The following is a 24,706-nucleotide window of genomic DNA, read 5'->3' on the forward strand; positions in this document are numbered from 1 at the left end:
TGGCAGGGAGCATCCCTGTTCATTGTTCTTCTTTTCCTTCAACTGTTGGTAACCACTGTGCGATTGTTCCCTAGAGACCACTCCAGTGCGTGACACCAGGGTCCTCCCAGTGTCAGGCTCCTGGGCTGAACAGGATCCTTCCCTATGGAGAACCCCTGTTGGGCCGTGCTTGCCTCCCATGAGCACTGCCTTTGAATTGCTCCAAAGGGTCAGTCCTGGCTGACGACCCTTTGCGCGGTCAATACTGACTCTTCCACAGCCCCTGGTGGACTGCGTGGGGTGATGGGGCAAATCACTTTCTAGGGGATTGCATTCATGCTCCTTCCGGAGAGTGCCACCACCCCTCTGTGGGTAATGTGCTGAGGCCGGGCCTGCACACCCACAGTAGACCGCGAGCTAAGTCACCACTCAGCACAGCCGCCTGTCTGCCCACCACCCAGCCGGCACCACACCCCCTGAGGCCCGGCTTGTCTCAGAAATGGACTCAGTCCAAGCCCTCCCGTCCAGCCCGTCGTCAGCCAGGAGAGTGGCCACGGCGTGGGTGGCTGGGAGGAACAACCGGCTCTTTCGATGTTCTTCCTGAGGTCGGGGATCTCTTTCCCCAGCAGCAGGAGGAGGGGGTGGGTTTGGCAGGAGCATGGAGACATCTCAACGTACGGGACATAGATAAACCGCCCCCCACCCAAGCCAGCGCCTCAGGACGGACATCTTCCTGCCCCTGTCATTCGCTTCCTCAGGGACCTGCTTGGGCACCTTTTGCTCGTGATCAGTCCTGTTTCTCGGTCCCTGCAGTGGACCTTCTGGCCAGCAGCATCACAGTTTTCAGACTCTTCTCCCATGGCTGCCTCACTCCTCCCCTCCCAGTGACCTGGCCGGATCAGGTGAAATCACCGGGGATCGGTCCTCATAAAGCAGACCCGCCAGGGACCTGCAGATGCATTTTTGCCCCGGAACCCCCGTGCGTCCGGGGAGTGCAGGGGCCCAGGAGCTCCTCTGAGACCGTCCCTTTCCCTTGTTCCTTCGGGTGTTGGAAGCCTGTTGCCTACCACTTTCCCCTTTTCTTCTCCCTTTAAAAAAATTCTCCATTTTTTCACTTAGAAAAAAAAATTATTTATACGATTGAGATCCACTAATTAAAGCCATTTTCTGGTATTTGGTTACTGGAGTGTTTGATGTCTCTCTGACAAGACCATGAAATGCATGGAGTGTCCACAGGGACAGAATTTGCTGAACACGGCTCTTTGTAAATGAGGGGACACAGTGTCGCAGCAGCTCATGAATATGAAACGCCCATGATGCCACCTCAGTGGACTTGGGAACACAGATGAATCCTGTCATGTGCTAAATGAGACCAATTTCTTTCATTTAACTTCATCTTCAATCAGACCTTCTTCCATTTGCCTGTTTAAAATTCCCCATACGTGATGCAGAAGGTAACAGCATTCAGTAAAACAAAGTTTTGCAGCTGCAGAGAAAAATTATAATGATCTCAGGTGTAAAGTTGCAATCTCCTGGAAACATGGACATTCTTTCCTTTCGCTCAGGAGCTCTGCTGAGAGTCTGTTGACTTTGAGTGCAACATTGGGGGTTGTCTGGACTGCTCTTCTCGGGATGTCCCTCCACAGCGTGTCCAGGCCCCTTTCGGGTGGGTTACTGAATGTGGCTGTGAATTATGCAGGGTGGACGTGAGCCCTCAGCAGCCCACGGGTGCTCTGTTGTGGCCAGGGCAGTGGGCGGGGGAACAGCTCTGGGAAAAGATGGTGTGGGTCCGCATGGGGCCTCTGCCATGGGGGGCACAGTTAGTGGGTGAAGCGAGAGGGGCAGATGTCATCATTCAGCACCCGGAGGAACCTGACAAGGTAGGCCAGCCCCTGGTATCGTTTACTAAGGCGTCAAGGTCAGAAAGTGCTGGAGTTAGAAGAGACTTTATGTAGCTCTCTAGAAACCCTTCTGGCCACGACCAGAAAATTCCATTCAGAAATCCCCAACCAAGAAAATCAGCAAAGAGTCGAACCTAAAAGGGACACAGAGAGGAGGGGTTCCCTGCCTGAGCCATCTTTGCCTGGGTGGGACCGAGGGCCGGATAAGGGTGCCTCCTTCGTTCTCTCCTTCCTCTGCGCCAGGGAAAGAGCCTGAGTAATGCTCAGGGTGTACTCATTACAAGCGGAGCCTGATCTAAGAAATCACTTTCTGTTCTTGTACCAAAACAAGCCAACAACAGCTAGATGTGAAGGCAGGCTATCATGAAATACGTTGCAGAGATCTGGGGCCAGGGTCTCTGCAGGAGGCAGGCAGGCTTCTTGCTGTCGAGCCACAGGGGCAGAAAAGGATCCCTCTGGGACTTTCCTGGGTACTTAGCATTTTAGTGTGCGGGTGTGATGGTATTACGGGCAACGTGTGCATTTCAGGGCAAGTGGCAGCTTCTCGCATCTTTGAAACCAGTTGTAATTGATCCTACTGGTGTTCCCACATGTTTCTGTTATTTATTTCTATTACTTATTTAAGCACCGCTCATTTATTTCTGTGGTTTCATCTGGTAGTTGGTTTGTTGGTAGATCTGTTGGCAGGCTAGTATGATGGTATCTTGATGAGTTTTCCATTTGGCAACCTCTCTCTTTGGAATTAGCTCTTACTGCTGTTGCTGTTCATTAACAAGCCTTTACTGGGGGGTTCCCAGAAGGTGGCATGATGGAGTGGGGCACGCTAGAGATCAAGAGGAAGCCCAGGGTGAAGAGCAGTGTGACCCAGCCTCAGGATGGAAGCCCAGCAGTCCATATGGACCCAATTTGGATGACCCTTCCTCTGTAACTTTGTCCCCACTCCTCCATTGTTTCTTGTATATGCACAGGCCCTTCCCAGGAGGCCTTGCAGCTCTCAAGTGAGGCAAAGCCTCTGTTGGGATGTCATCAAATCCAGGATGTATCTAAGGATTGCGCTTGGTGGTTCTTGCGAAATGAATCCTGCCTAGGCAACTTTGGGACTCAGTAACACTTATACTATAATTAGAATGATATAGAGAAGATGGACATGGCCCATCCATGTGTGTGACTTGCAGATTTGAGGGGCATTTATTGATCCAGTTCCGTTCAGTTGTCCTTTAGTTTGCCCATCTTTGGGAATGCAGAAGTGACTGGGACGTGGTCTTCACCCTCCACTAGTTCAGCATCTAGGAGGCAGGCCGAGGGCAAATTTCACTTGCTCTACCTACAGCAAAGTAATCAGGTCCATCCTGTGTCCTTGAATATAAAGCATTGTGGAAAGGTAGAGTAGGAAGCTCTGAATTCTGCCTGTTGGGTTCCAAGATGATTCACAAAGGAAGGGATGTGCATTTTCCTTATTCTGCTCATTTATCATCATTTTTTTAATGTATAGACCCTCCCTTTGCAACTTTTCCAAGCTGGGTCCATCTTGGTTTGCTCCTAATATGCCTCCAAAGAGATCTTGCCTATAGCAGGCACCCAGGCGTCTCCTGGCCGGTTGATGCAGGTCCTTCCTCACCTGGCACCTGACGCCCTCTCTCCTGCTTCGCCCCGAGCTGCTCTCTCCTGGGCCCTGCACGCCAGCCACGCCACCCTTTTAGCGAGTTCCTCCTCACCTCCTAGCGCCTTTGTGCACGTTGTCCCCTGCCTGGCTTAGTCCTGGTTATCCTTCAGTGGCCCTGTCCTAGTTCAGAGACCTTCCCTAACTCGACACTCCACCCCCCCCCCAAAATCCTGAATTAGCATCCTCTCTGGACTGAATTAAGGGCATTATGCAGCATCCATTCGATAGAAAACTAGATGGTCATTTAAAAGAATAAGATGCACGTGTACATTGAAAAGGACAGATAAAAGCAAGTCGCAGGACTTCCCTGGAGGTCCAGGGGTTAAGACTCCATGCTTCCGCTGCAGGGGGCATGGGTTCAATCCCTGGTCGGGAAACTAAAATCCCGCATGCCGCATGGCACAGCCAAAAAATAATTTAAAAAAAAAGAAAAGTTGGGGCTTCCCTGGTGGCGCAGTGGTTGAGAGTCCGCCTGCGGATGCAGGGGACACGGGTTCGTGACCCGGTTCGGGAGGATCCCACATGCCGCGGAGCGGCTGGGCCCGTGAGCCATGGCCGCTGAGCCTGTGCATCCGGAGCCTGTGCTCCGCAACGGGAGAGACCACAACAGTGAGAGACCCGCGTACCGCAAAAAAAAAAAAAAAAAAAAGTTGTAAAACAATGGATACGTAACATGATGCCATTTGCAAACATTTTAAAAGGACATATGTGCTGTGTATGCAGAAATTCTTTTCAGTAAACATATATGAGAAATGGTTAATAGTGATCACCTCTAGGGAGATGGCTGGGATTCATATAAGGAAAGGACATTTTTCATCTTAAACTTGTCTATAGCATTTGAATTTATTACCACATATGATATTACTTTTGCCATTAAAAATAAAACATTAGGTCTCCCTGTTATTTTGGTCTCAGAGTCCAGTTAGCTCCCTTCACAGTGTGTGTTTTCATTTACAGGCAGCACATTTATTTGTTTATTGCTATCTCCCACTACACTGGTGCTGCAGGAAGACAGGGCCCATGTCAGGTTTATCTGCTGTTGTTACTGGCACCTCCTAGCACGGTGCCTTTCACAGAGGGGCTGCTCCATTCATCCCTTCAAGGATGAATGGATAAACGAATGAACAAGTGAACAAATGCAGTTTCCCCACAGTGTGGCTAATTGGGCAACACGTGGGATACAGGCAGGTGAAAGGCAAGTGAGATGACTGACATGAGAGGCTGGGAGCAAATGCAAAGAGCAGGGAAGGCCCGTTTTGTTAAGGAGTCTGAGCTGGGCAAGAGCAGCGGGTAACTGGTCAGCAGGGGGCGCTGTCTGGGGGAGCTGAAACGAAGGATGAGGGCACCCGCTGCTGCGGCACTGACGTCTCAGCCCTTTTGCCTCGCCGGCCCTTTTCCTGGGGCCGTTCGAGGCGTCCATTCCCCTCCTTCTCCACGCAGCGACCGGGTCTCCAGTGTCGGTCCATTTTTCTCTCTGCACCATTTGGCCTTGTTGTAGGGAAGTAGCCAGTCGGCCATATGGTGAGGGAGAGACTTCCCTTAGTTACGGTTATTGGGAGACAGAGAAACACCGAGAACAGAGGACACTCGGTCGCAGGCAAAACGAAAGCTGTCCCAACTATAGGCGGTTGTCTCACCTCTCCACTAGTAGAGGCGTCTTTGAAGTCACTGGACCTTTGCAAAGAAAGCCTCTGGGCAGGGGTGGGGACAGCCTTTTTGGGAGGGGTGCAGTTGAACTGGAGCTGGAAGCCTGCCCTGTCCATTCTTAATGACTCACTTCACGCAAGCTACTTCATCTTGCTGAGCCTCAGTGTTCTCATCGGGAAGATGGTGACAACTGGGCAGGATTAAATGAGGGTAGAGCTATATAGTTTCTCTCCATGCTCAATGTTTTATCTGTTAAACGAATAAGAATAATATAGAATATTTATTACTTACTAAGCATAATGCTTGATATTTTAGATGATCGCATGTAATACAGCAACCCTGTGAGGTGGGTGTAGTTATGTTCCCCGTTTTACAGCTGAAGAAACTGAGGCACAGAGAGGATGAAGCCTCACAGCTAGTACACAGGGGAGCCAGACTTCGAATGCTTCCAGTGCCTGCACTCTTAGCCACTGGACAGGAGTCTTACCCATATGCTTAAGTAACCCATTGTTTCTGTTAATGTTCTTATTATCAGCAGCATCGAAGAAAATGAAACTAAAGTTAACATAATTATTGAATTTTTTTAAATAGTGGCTGCTTTTCAATAGTCCTAGAGCATACTTCTTTGTTCCTCTTACTGTCTCTATTAAAATTGTTGCTTTTGAATGTTAAGCTTGACACCCTGAATCAGACACTAGGTCACTGGTTCAGGCTTGCAGGTCAAGTAGCCGTCACTGATTACAGGCAGGGCCGGATCATTCCATGCAGGTAATTTTGTGAAGAAGCGGATTGATTTCTCAAGCCCGTTTTCTTTTTCTAGCTTGGGTCATCCTGCATGTGTGTGTATGAGAGAGAGGGTTGGGCGGAAGGGAAGAGAGAAAGAGGACAGAAACTCCTGGGAACACGTTATATATATCCATAAGCAAGCACTTGTCTGTGATTGTAAATCAGAAACTGTAAAATTAGGAAGTTCTTTGAAGTTTGCCCGAAACCTGCTCCACGGCCACCTGTTCCACTGGGGCCGGCAGTTGGATGGCCAGGCTCTGCGGCGATGGCTCAAGCTGTCACTGCACCGGAACGCTCCAGCCTGCCTTGGCCTGGCTGTCATCGCTGGCTTGGTCCCGCTCAGGCAGTTCACCGGTTTCTGTTGGACACCAGGCTTCCAATTAGAGAGAAGTCCCACTGTGTGGCCAGCCCCGCCAGTGCCGCTCTGAGCGGCCCCTTTGCCAAGGCCCGAGCTGACCTCCGCTCTGTCACAGATGGGCCAGCCCCACGCTCCTTCGTGCGCATTTGGAGAAGGGGGGTGGGGACAAACGGGGAAGCCACGGGGACTCAGAGTGGATAGTGGGCAGAAGTGCAGCTCCTCAGAGCTGGGAGAAGCTGGGCAGAGTTGACAGGACCCAAATGCTGACATTGCAGAGCAAGAGGGGACTTGGGGAAGACCCCGTCCTGAGCCCTGAGCACAGCAGGGAGCATTTTCTTACCAACTTCTGAATATTCATCTCAGGCTGGGCCTCACACCGAGGAGAGCCAGGAGCAGCTAACTGCCTCACGCCGGACCTGTCACACTGCTGATGGCGCATGGCACGGCCAGCTTCCGCCCTGCCCCACTGCGGGGCCCGTGCAGTCCTGCCAGCCTAGGAGCCCTCTCGGCCTGGACTCAGGGACGGTGCCATCGGCAGCCCTCACATGGACTGTATTCTTCACTCGGAGTGAACAGGGACGAGCAAGCTGAATTTCTGTTAGCATAAGAAATAGAAAATTAGAGAACTCCATCTCTAATTCTCATCTAAGCTCTGCACTGCGTCTTTCTAGATAGAGGACTTGCTGAATGTGATTCATTATTTCGGGGCTGGTGTATGTGTCTTCTTTATTTCCCTATCAGCATTTTCTTTTTATTTTCATCCCTTTAATCACTCTCTTTCTCTGCCTGTCTCTTTCTCTCTGTCTTATTTTCTCTGTCTCCGACTCTCCCTTGCATGCTTTCTGTCTCTCTTTCCAGGTACGGCATCTGTAACCCCTCCATTGGAAGCAATAATAAAGACGCCAGGCTGGGAACTGACATTTATATACTCGGGCTTAGCCTGACGGGAACCATCGCAAAGTCTAAATAATGAATAGCCTGAAAGTGGCAAGGGTCTTCCTAGCTGTTCTTGGAATGATTCTGCATCTCTTAAAAAAAAAAAATTTTTTTTTTTTTAATTTAGTCCATGGAAGCAAAAACGAAGGGTGGGGGCTTCCCTGGTGGCGCAGTGGCTGAGAGTCCGCCTGCCAATGCAGGGGACACGGGTTCGTGCCTCAGTCCGGGAAGATCCCACATGCCGCGGAGCGGCTGGGCCCGTGAGCCATGGCCGCTGAGCCTACGCGTCCGGAGCCTGTGCTCCGCAACTGGAGAGGCCACAACAGTGAGAGGCCCGCGTACTGCAAAAAAAACCAAAACAAACAAACAAAAAAAAACGAAGGGTGTCTTCACTGCTCTCTCCTCTCTGGAATTTTTCCTCCTTTTAATATTTGCAGTTGGTTTGGGAATTCCAGGACTGTCTCTCCCTGCTTGGCCTTTTTTTCTGCCCCATCTCTTTTTTTCTCTGTGCAGACTGGTTAAAACAAAGAAAGCCCCTCTACCAGTCAGTGATACTCACTGAGAGAAGGCAGTACTTCTTTAAGGTGTTAGGTTGTCCCCAGGAGAAGATGGACGATTTTTCTGCTATAATCAAGTTTCCACAATTAAGTGATGTGCTGTCTCTCTGTTTCTCCACTTGCATGACTTTGTTAGATTGACAAAGGGAATGGCCTCATGTCTCTTCCTATGTTTGTATGTCTGTCTCATGTGGAGAGTTCAGAGGAGGAGAATCTCCAAGAGACAGCAAGGGAAGTGTCATCTTTAGAGTCAGTGTTGTTTATTATATTAGACCCGGTAAGTGGAGACTCTGATCCTGGACACACTGCTGGGAAGCCAGGTCACATCATTAGGCGTAAAGTGACCTTCAGATACAGGCTCAGGCCTTGCAAAGACTAGGACGAGCTGATACAGGTGTGAACCTTGGTCATGAGGAGGTGCACTCATCCACGAGGTGACATCCACCTCGTGACACTACGCTTTCCCACTTCCTCTGTCTCTGACCACGCCAGGTTCATTCAGCTCCTCTTTTCTTTTCTCTCCTCTAATAAAAACACTTCCCCAAGTGCTATCTGGGACTTTCTTCTCATTTCTTTATATTTCTCCTTAGAGAGCCACTCCAGTGGCTTCTAACCTGGAGCAAACGTCAGGATCACCCAAGAAATCTTAGGGAAAAATACAGACGCCTGAGCCCCACCCCACTAGGAGATTCTAGTCCAGCAGGTTCTGGGGTAAAGCCTGAGATTTGGGAATTGTTGAAGTTCTACCTTTGATTCCCATGCACACCTCTACTTCAGTTCCACAGCCCTAGACTGGGGTGCTAGAGGCCAGAGACCATTGTGTCCATTCTACCCAAAGCCTGTAGCCCTAACTGTGGCCGGCACGTTGAAGGTGGTAAGTAGCCAGTGGAGAAGCAGGCAAGATCCCCCATTCGTGCTGCTGACATTTTTGGCTTCTCCTCTCATTGCAGATATTCCTGTTATTCCGGACCTGGAAGAAGTACAGGAGGAAGACTTTGTTTTGCAGGTGGCGGCCCCTCCCAGGTATGTTAAATTAATATGAAGTTGGCAGGAGGCAGGGACCATGCCACACACCATCTCCAGTGGTGCTGCCCCCCAGGGGAGATCCAGATGTCTCTGGATGGGCTCCATCCCAGGGTTCCCATTTTATTAGACGTTTTCTCCCCATTTTGGTCCTTCCCAGCTGCCTACGAGGCTCTGGGTTGGTGGCCCGGCAGCACTCCTGGCACTGGTTCTGCCTGTGGTTCCTCCTCACATTCCGTCTTTCCTGCAGCATCCAGGTCAACCGGGTGATGACCTACCGTGACCTGGATAATGACCTCATGAAGTACGCAGCCTTTCAGACCTTGGTGAGTGAGGCAGCTTCTGTGTAGAGGAGCAGGCTCCAGGCAGCATCCGTAGGGAGTTCTCAGTTTCTCCAAAGCCTTACAGCCTCTCCTCCGTGGGTCTCTGAGGCTGCCGGGCAACAGTCCCTTTGCCAGAGACATCATCCTCGGGTATTACAGCATCCCTGGACCCAACATATTCCAGCGTTCCCAGGGCCAGTCTCCTTCCTGCTTCCCTGGCTGCCCACGTGGCATCAGTAGATATGCTGCTGTCATGCCTGCCATCCTGGTATTGACCTTCCCCCAAGGAGTGCCCAACCTGTAGGACATCATGGTGTTCCCTCAGTTCTCAGTGGCATTGGGGTCCACCCACAGTTTTGCTCTTTCACAAGGCATTTGCAATTTCGCAAGGCATTCTGGATTTGGGAAGTTCCACCACACTCAACCTGGCCCCCCTCTCTTTGCCAGAGGTCGTTGTCCGAAGGCCTCCGAGGTGCACAGCCTGCCTTTTTCTTCTTTTTTTTTCCCTGCCCATTCACAGGATGGAGAGATCGACCTGAAGCTCCTCACCAAAGTCCTGGCGCCGGAGCATGAGGTTCGAGAGGTACGTAGCGGCGGCAGTGCCTGCCCCTCATTCCCGGGAACAGCTGGCTCCGAGGCTGGCCTCGGCAGGAGGCTGGCTGTGACCGAGGGGACGGCGTCCCCCAGCTCACCCTGCGATGCCTGTCTCGGCAGGATGACGTCAGCTGGGACTGGGACCGTCTGTACACTGAGGTGTCCTCAGAGCTCCTCAGCGAGTGGGACGTGCTGCAGACGGACAAGGAGGACCCCGTGGGACAGCAGCCCTCGCACACCTGAGCCCGGGGGTCGCTCTCCCTGCACGCGGTCACCTCTGCTTTGGACTCGAGACACAGGCCATAAACCTAAAACTAAAGAAGCTTGCAAGCAGCTCAGAATTTTTATGTGGACTATTTTGTAATAAAAATATCTATTTTCAGTAGACCGCATTGGATCGTTCGACTGTAAGAAATTGCTTTTTTCTGTAGCCCTCTCTTCCGTTTCTTTCCAGCACTCCCTTGGAAAGATTCGTCAAGAGTGAAGGAGGGCATGTCTCCCCATCGTTGAAGCTTGGGAGGGAAAGCTAGATTCAGGGGGAGAAGCGGTGGTGCTCCTGGAAGCCGTTCGGTTCACAGAAGCCACAGCAGCTCCCCGGAGCATTTACCTGTGAGCACCTGGACGCAGGGATACGGGAGGTGGCATGCAGCTGCCTGCTGGGGTCCTGGGGAGGGCCTGGCCACATGCCTTTCTCACTTTGGACGGTCAGTTATGTTGGTGAAGTTGCACTGTCTCCTTCGAGCTTTCAGTGGGTGCGATCAGATGACCCACTGCCCACGTCAGTGGGTGGCTCTTCTAACAGCACGCCCCTTTCCCCCCTCTTCCTGCAACCCATGCCTGGGGCTTCCAAAGCACATGTTTCCTTTCTGCCACAGGTTCCCAGGGCCTTGTTTCTGGTTCTTATTAGCAGGGGCCAGCTCAGCAGCCCTGAGACGTCCACGGAAACACTCTCTCAGGGAGCCTGGGTCTCCGCTGACCTTTCAGAGGTGTAGCTGTTTGTCTCCGTTGCTCCCCCCAAGCATCATCACTGCCAGTTTCCAAAATGTGCCAAGATCTGGAGCAGAGCCCAGTCCTTTTTCTAAACAGAGACATCTTTTGTTTTTGTTTTTCTCTTAACTCCCCAAGACATCTCATCTGAGGGCAGGACGTCTCCCCGCCCACCTCTCCTACATGCCACTCTGGGTCAGGCCTGCGCAGTCTGGCGGCAACTAACCAAGCCCCACTCCTGGCCGTGGGGAGTGCTGAGTGCTGAATGCTGCTCTCACCCTGCCTGGAAAGCCCTTCATTAAAATTCAGAAAAACAAAGAGGCTCAACACTTCAGAAACACACTGGGGGTTATTTTTTTCTGACTACAGTGCCCTTCCCTGGTGAGCCACCGGCTCGGCTCTGGGGCAGGCAAAGAGAATACTTGTCTGTTAATTATAAACTCAGGGATTTAGTGGCTTTGGGGTCTCGTTTCCTCCTTTTCCAGAGTCACACTTTTAGCCTAGACAGCCCCTCTTTGGAATAATTCCCATGGTCACTGAGAAGTTTCCGTCCAGGCTGGTTTTTCTTGAGCCTGCAAGACTCTGAAACCCAAAGGAGGAATTGCTGTATTTCGAGTACCTTAATCACCGGCAAGTTCAACCCTGATAACCTTGAGGGTCTTCAGCCAGCTCGAGCGGGGCCTGGGGGTTGACTTCCTTCCTCCCTTTACTTCTCAGACACCTTTATGTTCCAACCAGTGTTGTCGCCCACCCGAGACTTCAGAGGGCCTCCCAAGAAGATGACCCAAGAAGGATGATAGAATGGTTGAGCTTCGACAGGTACCTCAACGTGGTTTTCCACAGACACTGGCGGGGGGGGGGCGGCGGGGAGGAGGTATGGAGTGGGCCTCCTGCATGTGGCGGATTGACTGGGTCCTTACCAGTTTCTCCCAGACTGGCTCGTGTCTGAGAAGCCCCAGCTGGTCTCTGGCAAAATCTCCCGTGGTGTCTTTGGCATGGGGTGGTAGCTGCAGAGCTGCTGTTCATAGGCCGGGCCCTGGTGGGAAAGTCGGTTCCTTCATGAGATTCTGACTACCACGTAGAACGCACCAGGCGCTGTTCCAAACACTCCAAGCGAAACTCCCTTCTCTCAAAGCGCTTCCATTCTGGTGGGGGAGATGGATCAATAAGTAAGATAGGGCGTCAGATGGTAATCGGTGCTATGGAGAAAAATCCAGCAGGACGGGGAAGGGAGTGCTGGGCTCGGGATGCAGTGTTAGGTAGGCGGTTAGGGAAGGTCTCACTGAGAAGGTGACATTTGAGCAAAGACCTGAAGAAGGTGAAGGAAGGAGCGGGACTGGTCCCTGGGGAAGAGCATTCCAAGGAGAGAGAAGAGTATTTGCAAAAGCCAAGAGGGGGGCATAGGCCCGGCTTCTTTGAGTAGCGGCAGGAGGCGGTTGACTGGCGGGAGGGGACCAGGGGAGAGGAGACGCTGTGTCTTGCTGGGCCCAGCCCTGGGCCCACCACAGAAGAGGCCTCTGTGCATGTAGGGTCCGCTCTCCCCAGTGACACGCGCACCCTCAGGCTCCGTGGGCTCGTCAGGCCGCCTTTGGAAAACTTTCCTCAGAGGCCTGCACGGCCCCTCCATGCCTCTGCCTGGGAAGAAGGGTTGATGCCTCATCGAGGGAGAGGGGAACCGTGAGTTCTTCTGCCACAGAACTGAGGCCAGGCGGCTGCTGCCAGCTCCCGCAGGCAGGGGCGTGCCGTGTGTGGGGCAGATGGCAGTACCGTGAGGCCCCTGAGTGCCACACTCCCTGGAAACTTGTAGTTCTGATGAGAAGCTCAAGGAAGAAATTCATGTGGGCAGGCCGGCCTGTGGCTGAACCTGAGGCCATCTCCACCCATGATGGTTGGCTCGTCTTTGCTAAACCCCAGGACACCCCCAGACAGGCTTCTGGAGCTACATGCTCCAGACGGAAGTGGACTCCAGTGCTGGCCCAGTGTTGCTGGACCCCAGAGTACTGCTCACAGAGACCAAGGCCTTTCTTGCTTAGTGGTGAGGGCGGCTCCTGGGAGCATTGGTGCTGGAATGAAAGGTAGGATTTGTCACAGCAAGATAAGAAAGTTTAGCATCCTTGCTCTGCTTGCCCAAGCAGTGCTATGCTTTTCTCCCAGAGGCCAAAGAGTCAGTGGGGAAGGGCGTGAGTGGAGGGGGTAAGGAGCAGTGTCAAAGAACACAGATTCTGGAATCAGGCGGGCCTGGGGTCCAGTCGCATCTCTTCACTTAGTCACTGTGGGTCCTTGAGCAAGCTGCTTTCCCCTTCTTTTCTTTTTTTTAATATATAAATTTATTTATTTGTTTGTTTGTTTGTTTATTTATGGCTGAATTGGGTCTTTGTTGCTGCGCGGGGGCTTTCTCTAGTTGTGGTGAGTGGGGGCTACTCTTCGTTGCGGTGCGCGGGCTTCTCATTGCGGTGGTTTCTCCTGTTGTGGAGCACGGGCTCTAGGCGTGCGGGCTTCAGTAGTTGTGGCTCGCGGGCTCTAGAGCGCAGGCTCAGTAGTTGTGGCGCATGGGCTTAGTTGCTCCGCGGCATGTGGGATCTTCCCGGACCAGGGCTCGAACCCATGTCCCCTGCATTGGCAGGCGGATTCTTAACCACTGTGCCACCAGGGAAGCCCCTGCTTTCCCCTTCTGATCCTGTTTTTTCTCATCTATAAAATGGGGATAATCTTAGGATTGTAATGCCTGGTAAAATCTGACGGCTATTCGATTTTGGAACTGATGGGGTGGAAAAGTGAACCTAGGGAAAGTCACATTGGGTATTTTATTGCAACAACAAACATTTGCATCTCTCAAGGAGCTCCCACCTCCGTTTCCCCTCCTGCATCATCTTTCAGCCATGGATAGAGAATGGTTTGGTACCAGGGTTTTTTGTTTTGTTTTTATAACAACTTTATTGACGTTTAATTTGCATACCTTAAAATTTACCCCCTGAAAGTATACAATTCAGTGATTTTAGTAAATTTATGGAGCTGTGCAACCATAACCATAATTCTGTTTCCGGAACATTTTCATCATCCTATAAGGCTCCCTTGTGTCTGTTGACAGTTAATCCCCACTCCCACTCCCAGCCCCGGGCAACCACTGATCTGCCTACCGACTCTTGATTGGTTGTTTCTGGAAATTTCATATAAATGCACTCATATAACATGTGGTCTTTTGAGTCTGGCTGCGTGCACTTAGTGTATTTTCAAGGTCCATCCATGTCGTAGCATGTGCCAGTGGTTCATCCTTTGGAATGCTGAATGTTACTCTGTTGTATGGACACGTACCACATTTTGTTTATCCCTCAGTTAATGGACATTTGGGTTGTTTCTAGTTTGGGCTTAAGAATAAAGCCCCTGTGGACCTTCATGGCCATGTCTTTGTGTGGACAGATGTCTTCATTTCTCTAAGGTAGATTCCTAAGAGTGAAATTGCTGGGTCGGATGGTGTATTTATGTTTAACTTTTAAGAAACTGCCAAAACTGTTTTCCAGGGCATTGGTTTTGTTTGTTTGTTTGTTTGTTTGTTTTTCAGTGCTTTAGAGTATCAGGATTAATTCAGTAAAAATTAAGATTCTTTTTCTTGTCTCCTTTCCGTACGTGTTTCAAAGGTCACTGCTAAGTTTATAGGAGGCACCACCTCCTGATTCCTCCCTCCCTGACTTCTTTCTGTCATTGAGCTTATCTCTGTTGAGAGCACAGAGCTCATCGGTCTGCTCTCCCCACCAGCCTATAAGCTTCTTCAGGGTAAGACCGCGTGTTCTTTGAGTTTCTGTCAAGGCCTTTGCATATTCCAGGAGTTCAAAGTCACATAAGACATGGTCCTGACCCCAAGGAGCTTACAAGCTAGTAGAGAAATAGACAAGATTCCTCTGTGTTCTCAAAGCATTGGTTTTGAAAAACAGAGGCTTTCCGGATGAGTGGAGGAACCCAAATGATCCACTGCAAAGTGCAGGTGAAGAGAGAGAAAGGGAGCTTGGTTTTTCCACTAAGAAATACAGAGGTGGGTTGGTTTGCTTAAAGCAGGGGTCAGCGTACTACAGCCTGTGGACCAAATCCAGCCCGCCACCTGTTCTTGTTAACTTTCACTGGAACACGGCCATGCTCCTTAATTTACATACTGTCTATGGCTGCTTTGGGGCTGCAGTAGCAGAACTGAGTTGTGACAGAGACCATGTGGCCGGCAAAGCCTGAATTATTTACTCTCTGGCCCTTTACAGAAAAAGTTTGCCAATTCCTCCTTAGACGGAAGAATGAAGGTGAGAAATAACAGCCGCAGACTCCCAAAGTTCAGCTGCTTGTTGCTGTTCAGAAACGCAATCGCAGCAGGAGTGATTGGAGTTAGATGTAAGGAAAGACTGGAAGGGTGGGAAGATTCTGGCTCCTAAAAGAGAGCCACAAATTTCCCTTAAGAAAAGGAAAAAACAAACAAAAACCACTTATCAGTTGCAGCAAAGTTGGGACAGAATCCATCTGGAGACAAAAAGCTGGAAAGGGTGACTGGGTTCCTTGGCCTTTGATCCTGTTTGAGATGTGGGGTGAGGGGGGTCTCTCGGAATCAAATACCTTTGGCGGCAGGCTCAGAATAATGATGAGGAAGCCCAGTGGAAGGGGGTTAGGAGCAAGGGAGGGAGAAAAGCCCGATTTCTCCTTTGGTGAAGTAGAAATCAGAAAGTAAGGGTGTCGGGAGCAGCGAGAGAAAGAGGCTGCCCCTCTTGTGGCCAAGGCGGAGTGAATTAATTCCCGGCATATGTTCCCAGCATCTGTCGTGGTGACCTGGACCGGAGGGGTCAGCGAGAGAGGGGACCGTGCCAGCGCCGAGCATTAGCCCAGAATTCCCGGGCCACAGAGGCTTTTGGCTTCCACAGAATGATGGCTGTCCAGCTCTCCTAGCAGCATCTGCTGCAGCTGCAGCAAACAGTGCTGCGGGGGGGGGGGGGGAGTGCTCCCCACAAGAGAACACCTGCTGTGAAGGGGCTGGACGAAGACCAGAAAGAGTCCTGCAAAAGACCGTCTCTTCCAGGTCTCGGGCTGCAGTGGATTCGACCCGCCAGACGCGCGTCCTGCCAGCAGACTGGAGGTGATGCACAGGACGGCACTGAGAGGGGCAGGGGCAGGGGAGCCACAGCCCTGGATGGAAAGAACGCACAGGGTTGGGACGCCCTCCTAAGTGCCAGTCTCAGAAACCCCCCGGATACTATTTGGGCTGCTCGGTGCTAAAGTGTCCCTCAGGAATCAGAGGTCAACCCGGAGGGGGCAAGGTAAGAGGGCACGGAGGCTAAGAATGCAGACGATGCCAAGTTCAAGTGCCTGTGCTTCCAGGTCACAGCTGCATACTTCCTCGTGCGTCCGTTTTCTTATCTATAGAGTGAGGTAGAAAACAATTCCTGTCTTTGTTGTAGAATTATGATGATTAAACCACATACTATACGTCAAGTGTCCGGCACGAAGCAAGCACTCGATGGTGATTAGTTCTGATCACACTGGGTGGACAGGCAACATCCCCCTGAAGGCAAGTCACGGGCATTAGGCGCTGACAGCACCTATGTGGGCATCTAACCCAAGGTCGTGGGCTGGAGGCCCACGGACTGACTTCGACCCACAGGACATGATTGATTTGGCCAACACATAAGTTTGTTTTTTTTAATTGAAGTATAGTTGATTTACAGTGTTGTGCCAATCTCTACTGTACAGCAAAGTGACTCAGTTTTATACATATATGCATTCTTTTTTTTTTTTTTTTTTTTTTGCGGTACGCGGGCCTCTCACTGTTGTGGCCTCTCTCGTTGCGGAGCACAGGCTCCGGACACGCAGGCTCAGCGGCCATGGCTCATGGGCCCAGCCGCTCCGCGGCATGTGGGATCTTCCCGGACCGGGGCACGAACCCGCGTCCCCCTCATCGGCACATGGACCCCCAACCACTGCGCCACCAGGGAAGCCCCATATACATTCCTTTTTAATATTCTTTTCCATTATGGTTTATCACAGGGTATTGAATATAGTTCCCTGTGAAATAAAGTAGGACCTTGCTGTTGATCCATTCTAAATGTAATAGTCTACATGTACCAACCCCGAAGTCCCAGTCCATCCCTCTCCTTCCCGCCCCCCTCCCCATCCTTGGCAACCACAAGTCTGTTCTGTGTCTATGAGTCTGTTTCTGTTTTGTAGATACGTTCATTTGTGCCATAGTTTAGATTCCACATATAAGTGATTCATATGGTATTTGTCTTTTCTCTTTCTGACTTACTTCACTTAGTATGATAATCTCTAGTTGCATCCCAACACACGACTTTTCATTATTTGGTTAATTACCAACATTTAAAATGGAAAGGTTTCACATTAAACCCAGATTTCCAGCCTCTCTTAGGAAATTGGGAGATCTGTCCACCTTGGGGCCACAGTCACTAGGACAGTGACTGACATGAGCGGAGAGGCCAGAGCTCCCCTGGGTAAGGGCAGGTCAGCACGCCCCACCCCACTCTCACCCTCACCCTCACCCTCACTTACATTTCTGCCTGGACACTGCAGGCACTGACTTTGAGACACCTGCCCCACCTCCTCATTTTGCCTGTAAGGGTCCTGTTCACCAGGGGCACTCACCCAAGGTCATGGATACTGGAACTCGAGTCCTGACTTGCAGGCTGGCCAGTGTCCTTTGTCAGTAACCAGGACCCCCTGCCTGATGGATAAGCTAAAACCACACGAGCTCTGGAGAAGATCCAGTTTCCCTACCCTGGAGTCATCCCCCTCTGATCAGGAAGCTTAACCCTGTTTCCATCATGGGTCTGACAAGAGTTTGAGCAGAGTCCTGGGATATTTCCAGGGCCAATAACTGGACCCTCCGCCATTTGCCCTCCACTGAATTGTTTAAACTCTGCCCTGGAGCTGACGGCATTTGCTCGGGATGAGGGTCCAGCTCAGCAGTCAACGTTAGCAGGTTTGCCTTCTTTCCGTGGCTGCCACCAGTGCGTCAGTCGTGCGACTGAGGTGTGACGGAGAAGGGAGCAGCTGAGGCTGCAGGGAATGTGTCTGGCTTTCAGGCTTCAGGGACAGGAGAGCACACCCCATCCGCCGGCCAGCAGGGTCCCCGTGCCGAGCTCAGGAGGAGGGACAGCCCTGGCTGCGCCACTCAGCTCGCCCTTCAGGAGAACTTGCACAAGGAGTGATGTGCCTTCAGGGTCAGCCTGCAGGCCGAGGCCATGAGCTTCCCAGGCAGCAGCCAGCCAGTTGCTGAACGTGGCGGCGGTGCAGGGCTCACCGATCCTGGCCAGCACAGGACTCCTCTGCGACAGTCTTTGCACCAGAGCTCCCCTGGGTCTGACCAGGGCTTTCTCAGAGCTGCACAGCGGTCTGAGACCCTTGCTATCCAATCCTCCTTCCTCCCCTCTCTCTTCACAGCTGTCAGACCTTCATCATCACCTGAAGCCTCTCCCTGTTACCTCCTGCTTCCTCTCCCCTTTATCTTTCTGTCCTGGTGTCCTTCTCACAGGACCCAAACAGTGGGCCTGGGGTGGTCCAGCTAGACTTGGTGAGGAAAGATTCCCAGGCAGGGCTGAGAGGAGACAGCTGGTTAGGGGTGTGGGTAGCGGCTTCTCCCCCAAATCCACATGCCTCCCAAACCCAGTGGCATGGCTGGGGTGTGGGCTGGGTTTGGAGAGGGATAGACGGGGGTTGACCAGAGCTCGATCCCTCTCTCACTCGTGGAAGTGCCGCCTTAGAACCCAGTCCAGCTGAGGAGGCCCGAGAAGGAGAAGCTGCAATCCCACAGTGGACATGTGGCAAAAGAATCTGGTGTCCTCTCAGCAGGAGAAGAAGATAGCTCCCTTTCTTTGCTGGGGTCGGGCACGAAGAGCCTCTGTTGGTGGCTTTATGGGCAGAGAACAGGGGGGGTCACGGTTACCAGGCCTACCAGGAGACAGGGTGTGCCCTCCAGAGGGCCACATGGTACCCATCATGGTCTGGAGGCGTCACTGCTGAAGGTGGGAGAAGAGATGGTGTTTAGGCGACTGTGCCGAGATCTCTCCAGGAGCAGGGACCTTGTAGCCGAGCCCCCCATGCCACACAGCGATCGGGGCGGCATGCTGTCCGCCGGCAGAGGGGAGGCTGCCTCGGGCTTTGTGAAGGGCCAGGCTCATTCTGACTGAAGCCCAGTGGGCAGCACTACACTGTACCTAAGGCACAACGCCCTCCAAGGTGCTCGTGCAGTTTTAAGGACAAAGACACTGCAACCAAGACTGAACAAGGAAGCCACCTCCCAGGGTGTAGCTGGAGGAGATAGCACTTGGTAGGGGAAGCTAAGCAAAGAGAAGTCAGTTTAGCTCTTTAACTAGAGAACAGAAAAAACAAGAATAAAACTGAAACCTGGATAAGGCAGGGCAGGGCAGAGCGGGGCGGGGATGCTACATAGGGGCAGGAGGGAACCTTTTAGGGTAATGGAAATGTTCCATAATTTGATTGTGGAGATGTTTACATGTCTGTTTATAAAACTCATCAAACTATCCACTTAAAAAAGGGTGTTTTTTTATTGTATGTAACTTGTACCTCAATAAGCATGACTTTAGAAAGATTCTCCCCATCACTCCCTCATCACCTCAGGTAGCCGAGCTGGCCGAGTTTCTGTTTGTCCCACAGCATCGTACCAATTTTTGCAACATCCCCTGTGCCATGGTGCCCGGCAGCTTGGCCGTCCCTGAGAACTGGGTCAGGAAGCAGAGAGGCCCTGCAGTGCCACCTCCGCCCCTGCCCCTCAGACTAGGGGTCTGCTGAGACTCCGGAGCTAGCTTTAAAATTTTATCTGCAGTTTAATTTTCCATGATTTTCTATGAAAGGGAAATACAGCAAGTTTGACTAGGTAGGCAATTTGTAGTCCAATTTGAAGTAAAATACAGGCATTTGGGAATCATTTTTGACTTTCTAATGGGAACGCAGGTCCGTTGAACACAGAGCAAGGAAGGACACAAGGAACCTTAAAGACCCAAGACCTTTTAAAATAGATGTGACCCTAGAGAGAGCAGGCTGTGCCATGTAATGCATTGCAAGAAATCTTTCGACCTGGGGGATGAGCAGAGACGTAGGAACATCTGATGCCCGATCTTTAAAAAAAAAACTTTCTCTCTTTAAAAGCTTACAAATCCCATTAAAAAAATATGATCTTTACTAACATATTCACCAAATTATGCATCTACATATATACATAATCACTGAACTAAAAACTGTATATCTAAATATAGTGAATATCCCTATTACCCTGCCCTGCCCCGTCTCATTTCACCACCCTCCCCAGAGGTGACCATGATGTCCTTCCAGAGGTTTCTGTGCACCTGCATACACATGGACGTACAAATAGAGACCCAGAGCTTGGTTTTATTTATGTAGTAGTGACCATTCTGCAGGCATGGCCCACGTTTTGCTTCATCCACTTCACAACACATCCTGTGGAACCTTCCTCTTGGTACCACTCTTCCGCATTCTTTTCAATGGTGGACATTATTCCGTAGGTTTCGCTACCCCACAGTTCCATCCCCTCATCAGCCCTTCCATGCGATGGTCATGCAGACTGAGCCCACTTCCTTCCACCCTGACTGCTCTGAAGGACCCTGCTGCCCCCCAGCGCTGGCTCACCTCTCAATTCCTTCTGCCAGCCTCCCATCAAGCCCCTGGAAAGACAGTCAGCTCTTCTACTCGTTCCAACCACCCATTGGGTAAAAAATGGCAGAGGGAACACCAGTCCCCTGGGGTGGCTAGTCCAGGGCAAAGGGGACTGAGGAGAGCGGGTGTGAGGCCACAGGGAGAAGACCCGGGTACCCGTGGTGGAGACAGGGGAGGCCTGGCTTGAAAAGCTAGGCCAGTCTGTGTGGAGGGGGAAGGTGGGGCTGGACGTGTTCTGTTTGGTCCCAGAGGGAAAATCAGAGTGGGAATCCACTGCCGGCCTCTTGATCACGTGTCTGACACACTGGTGAGTTCTCTGTGGCCAGGCACGGTGTCAGGCGCTATTCCCTGAGATAGCCTGGTTAAGACTAAAAGCTAAGTCCCTGCTGTGTCCCTGTTAGCATGTGTCCTAGTTCTTGTTTATCTCCAGTAATAGTAATAGTAGTCGATGTCATTTGTGAAGCCCTTACCAGGTTTCAGGCAACGTATGCAATGCTTTCTGTACATTATCTCACTCAGTCTTCTCAACTCCACGAGGTGGGTACTGCAGTCGTGCGCATTTTAGAGGAAAGAGAAAGTAAGGCTTAAACCCAGGCCTTTCTCGTTTCATCCTCATGAAGCAGTAGATGAGGTGGGCAGTGTTCATTCCTGTTTTGCATATATTCAGTGTTCTGTTGGTTCCTCCTCTGGACTGGGGCCACAGCGAGGTTCTGAACCCACACCGGGGTTCCCTCAGTGAGGGGCAGTAGATGTGCCACAGCGATGCCAGACCCTTGAAGCTCTGCCATCCACCCAGCATGACAGGAGCACTGGGCATAGGGTGACAAGGACATCAGGTTTGCCCTGTGCCCTCCCTTCAGTGGGCTGTTTAAGGTATTATCCTAGAGTCTAGAGGCACAACGACAACACTTGCAAGCCAGGGTTTCTCAGAGGTGGCCACCTGACACGGACCACCTGCATCTGAGGGCCCTACAGAGCTTACCAAACACGCAGGTTCCTGAGCCCCGACCCGCTGGATTAGAGTCCGGGCAGGAGACACCTGAGTATATGCATTTTAAACAAGCACCTTCCCAAACCCCCAACCCTATTCGAGAACCTTGCGAACTGCCGGCTCACAGGCTGAAGTCTGCATTCACGGTATACTGGCTAAAACAGTTTTCTTGACATTTTTACATTAACGGTCAATATTTAAAAATCAGGAGTATCACAGGAAAAACGAACAGACCTCTGCTTCTTGGAAAGATCCGGCAGTGCCAAGCCCGCTTTCCCTCGCCACACTACCTGGAGGGGACAGGACAGGGCTTGGGGCCCCCAGCGCCCCCAGGCCCTGCTTCTTTCCTCTGGCTTCCATGGACATTTTGAGTTTGTGACCCCTGGGCAAAGGAGATGGCAGTACTTGTGTCTGTCAGTGCCAACACCAGGTACCAGGGCTTAACAAGCAAGGCCAGTTCTGGCGCAGCGTCCTCCCTGTATGTAGGCCCACCTTCGCCCTGCTTTGCAGAGCTTACGTGGACGGCGTCGGTTCACCCCTCCTCAGCCCTCTGCTCTCTGTCCTTAGGCAGCTGCTGCCAGATGTGTTTTCGGAAATGATCCAAACATGAAATGTGCCCCCTGTACCTGGTGTAGAAATCAGTGTTTCTAAAAGCGTAGTTCACAGACCACCTGTGTGGACCCTCCAGGGAAGGCTTACAAAATGCGGAGGCCTGACCACCACCCTGGACCTGGGGAATCAGAATCTCTGGGGCGGGACCTGAGAATCTGCATTTTAAATGTGGTGCCCCAGGTGATTTGGATGCACCTAAAGGCTTTAAGACCTGTAGTCATCTAGAGGGAGGAGAGTGACTGTAGGTTTAACTGGGCCCTGGGTCAGATCGGCCTCTTGGGTCTTTGGCCTCCTTGAAGGAAGACAGTCCTGTCCTCAGCCCTGAGCCTCCAGCACAAACACAGCCTGCACCCCACCCCCAGGGCAGCAGGCCCCCAGGGCTCGGCCCTCTATCAGATTCCATCTCCTGTCACTTTCAGAACCAGTTCATTATTCCTTTATTATTCTTGTTCTCCTGCTTATCATTATTAATAATCATTCTAGACAGGCCGGGGTGCTGACAGCTCCCCCCTTGTCCATTCTTTCTGTCTGTTTTAATCCTGCCTGCTTATCTGGCATTAACCTGATCTTTTCCCCCATTTAATTAAGCCACATTGGCCAGCCCACTACTGCCCACGTGGAGACGGGCGTGAGCGGTTCTCCTAATAGGCAGAGGAGTGATGGGCTCTGTGGCCTGGACATTCCACCTCCCCAGAGGGGCCTGAGGGCAGGGACATGAGTCCCAGGCAGGGCCACATCGGATCTGGACGGCTGGGGAGGCAGGGCTGGTTGATGACCAGTACCCATCGAAAAGCAATGCTTCTCAAACCTTAGCCTCAGAATCACGGGGAGGGCCTGTTGAAACGCAGATCCCTGGGCCCCATCAGGGATTCTGATTCGGAGGCAGCCATGAATGTGGAATCCTAGTAAGCTCCCAGCTGGTGCTGATGCTGCTGGTGTGAGGACCACGCCTGGAGTAGCCCCACATCCGCAGGCTGACCTCAGCTTAGTGACGCACACTGGCCAGGCCCAAGTGTGCCTCGATGGGAATGGATTGAAGAGGAAGAGACTTGAGCAGGGGGGAATTATTTCAATTCCCCGATGTTGGTGAGGGCCTGAGTCAAGGGAAGCTCGGACTGAAAGGGAAGGGATGTATATGGATTCAGTACCTGCTCTAGAGAGGCAAGCGGGTCTCAGTGACAGTAGGAGCAGTGAAGGAGAGAAAGTGAAGACACCTCCGTGGTTTTGAGTAACTGGCAGCACAGTGGTGCTTGACAGAAATAAGTACAAAGGAAATGCATGGGGGCGGAGTACGGATACGCTGAGGTCAAGACAAGCTACCGAGCTTGCAGGGCGTAGTGAAAAATGAAAATGCAAGGCCCACTGTTCAAAATGATTAAGAATCTCAAGATGGGGAGAACCGCGCATTAGCCCAAGCGTGGGGCCTTTCTAAAGTGCAGGGCTCTGTGCAACTACACGACCACATGCCACAAAGCCGGCCCTGGCCAGATTCCCATGGTAGCTCCATAGCCAGACAGAACGACCATCACCTTGGCGGCCTGCCGGTCACTCTACGGGTCTCTTAGGGGACTGGAACGTCCACTTCTGACGCCACTGAGACTAAATGAGAGGTCATAGGGCCTGAGTCACAATTAGAGTCTTATGAGGGAAAAGGCCCAACTAGGAAAACACAATGGGTTAATACCTCAGAGAAGTTGCCGGTAAGACACAGGGGAGGGTACCATGGCCAGTATTTATACGAAGTCACCACGTTCAGGACAACCGGACAATGTCTGCGGCTGGACCTTTAGTTTTTTAAGGCACCACTGATGGTGCATCTCCCCTTTCCAGGCATTGCACAAAGTCCTTTAATGTATTGCTTTAGTATCCTTGCAACTACCCCATAAAATGTATATTACTGTCCCTCTTTTACAGATGAGGAAACGGGTGGAGAGAGGCACAGTCACTTGCTAGTGAGGGAGAGAGCCAGCTCCTGAAGCCTGAGTGTGCGTCTGGGGCTGGGGGTTGCACAGTGCAGACAACCAGAGAACTGGGGGACTGATGTGGCGGGGGGGCGGGGCGCCAGGGGACAGAGCTGTGCACGTGCCTGGGTGTCACAGGGAAACGCATAGACACCCAAGTGCCCGCCAAAGATGGAAGAATTTAGAGCAATTAAAATGTTTTGCCTGGGAGCTGTTTGGAGCCTTTTTGGGTTTTTTTTGAAGCGAGAGTTTTCTGACTTCAAGGTGTTAACAGACTCTCTAAATGGTTTTGTTTTTTAATTGCAGAAAATGACTGTGGAGCCATTAGATTTTTGCCTCTCTGCAGTTGTTTCTGAGCCCTTTCAGTCCTCCTCCTTCTATTTATTCTGTTTAATTCAGTCAGGTAGCTCCGGGGCAATGGAGATCAATACTCCTCTTTGATAGGAAAGAGTCAGGTTTGAAACCTAGAGATAAAACTGACACATTTTGTATAAATTTAATTAAAAATGCACCTTTAGTGGCTTGTTGCAGGCACAAAGCCGAGAGTCTATCTCTCCATCTCCCTCTCTCTCCTCCCCCCACCTCTCTCTTCCTCTGCCTCTCTCTCCGTCTCTCTTTCCTTTCTTGTTCCTGACAGAGAGATCTCTAACTCTGCCTCGCCACAGCCTCGTTTCATGAGTTTGGACTTGAAACTTGTGCGCTGAGGGACACTGAGG

General features: G+C 51.5%; 1 protein-coding gene across 2 annotated transcripts in view; it reads left to right on the forward strand.

Annotated features, from left to right (window-relative positions):
- Positions 1 to 24,706, forward strand: part of IFT43 (intraflagellar transport 43) — a 152,276-nt gene that overhangs the window by 77,877 nt on the left and 49,693 nt on the right. Inside the window, exons 6-11 of one of the 2 annotated variants that reach the window (XM_060295082.1) lie at positions 8,778 to 8,850; positions 9,101 to 9,176; positions 9,694 to 9,756; positions 9,888 to 10,376; positions 11,472 to 11,573; positions 15,802 to 16,039. In XM_060295082.1, the coding sequence (XP_060151065.1) occupies positions 8,778 to 8,850; positions 9,101 to 9,176; positions 9,694 to 9,756; positions 9,888 to 10,010 (335 nt within the window). In that variant the 3' untranslated portion in view covers positions 10,011 to 10,376; positions 11,472 to 11,573; positions 15,802 to 16,039. Of the gene's footprint in view, positions 1 to 8,777; positions 8,851 to 9,100; positions 9,177 to 9,693; positions 9,757 to 9,887; positions 10,843 to 11,471; positions 11,574 to 15,801; positions 16,040 to 24,706 lie in introns of those variants that run through there. The other variant, XM_060295081.1, reaches the window with a different exon arrangement.

The sequence above is a fragment of the Globicephala melas genome, chromosome 2, assembly GCF_963455315.2.
Source record: "Globicephala melas chromosome 2, mGloMel1.2, whole genome shotgun sequence".
In the NCBI taxonomy this organism is placed as follows: domain Eukaryota; kingdom Metazoa; phylum Chordata; class Mammalia; order Artiodactyla; family Delphinidae; genus Globicephala; species Globicephala melas.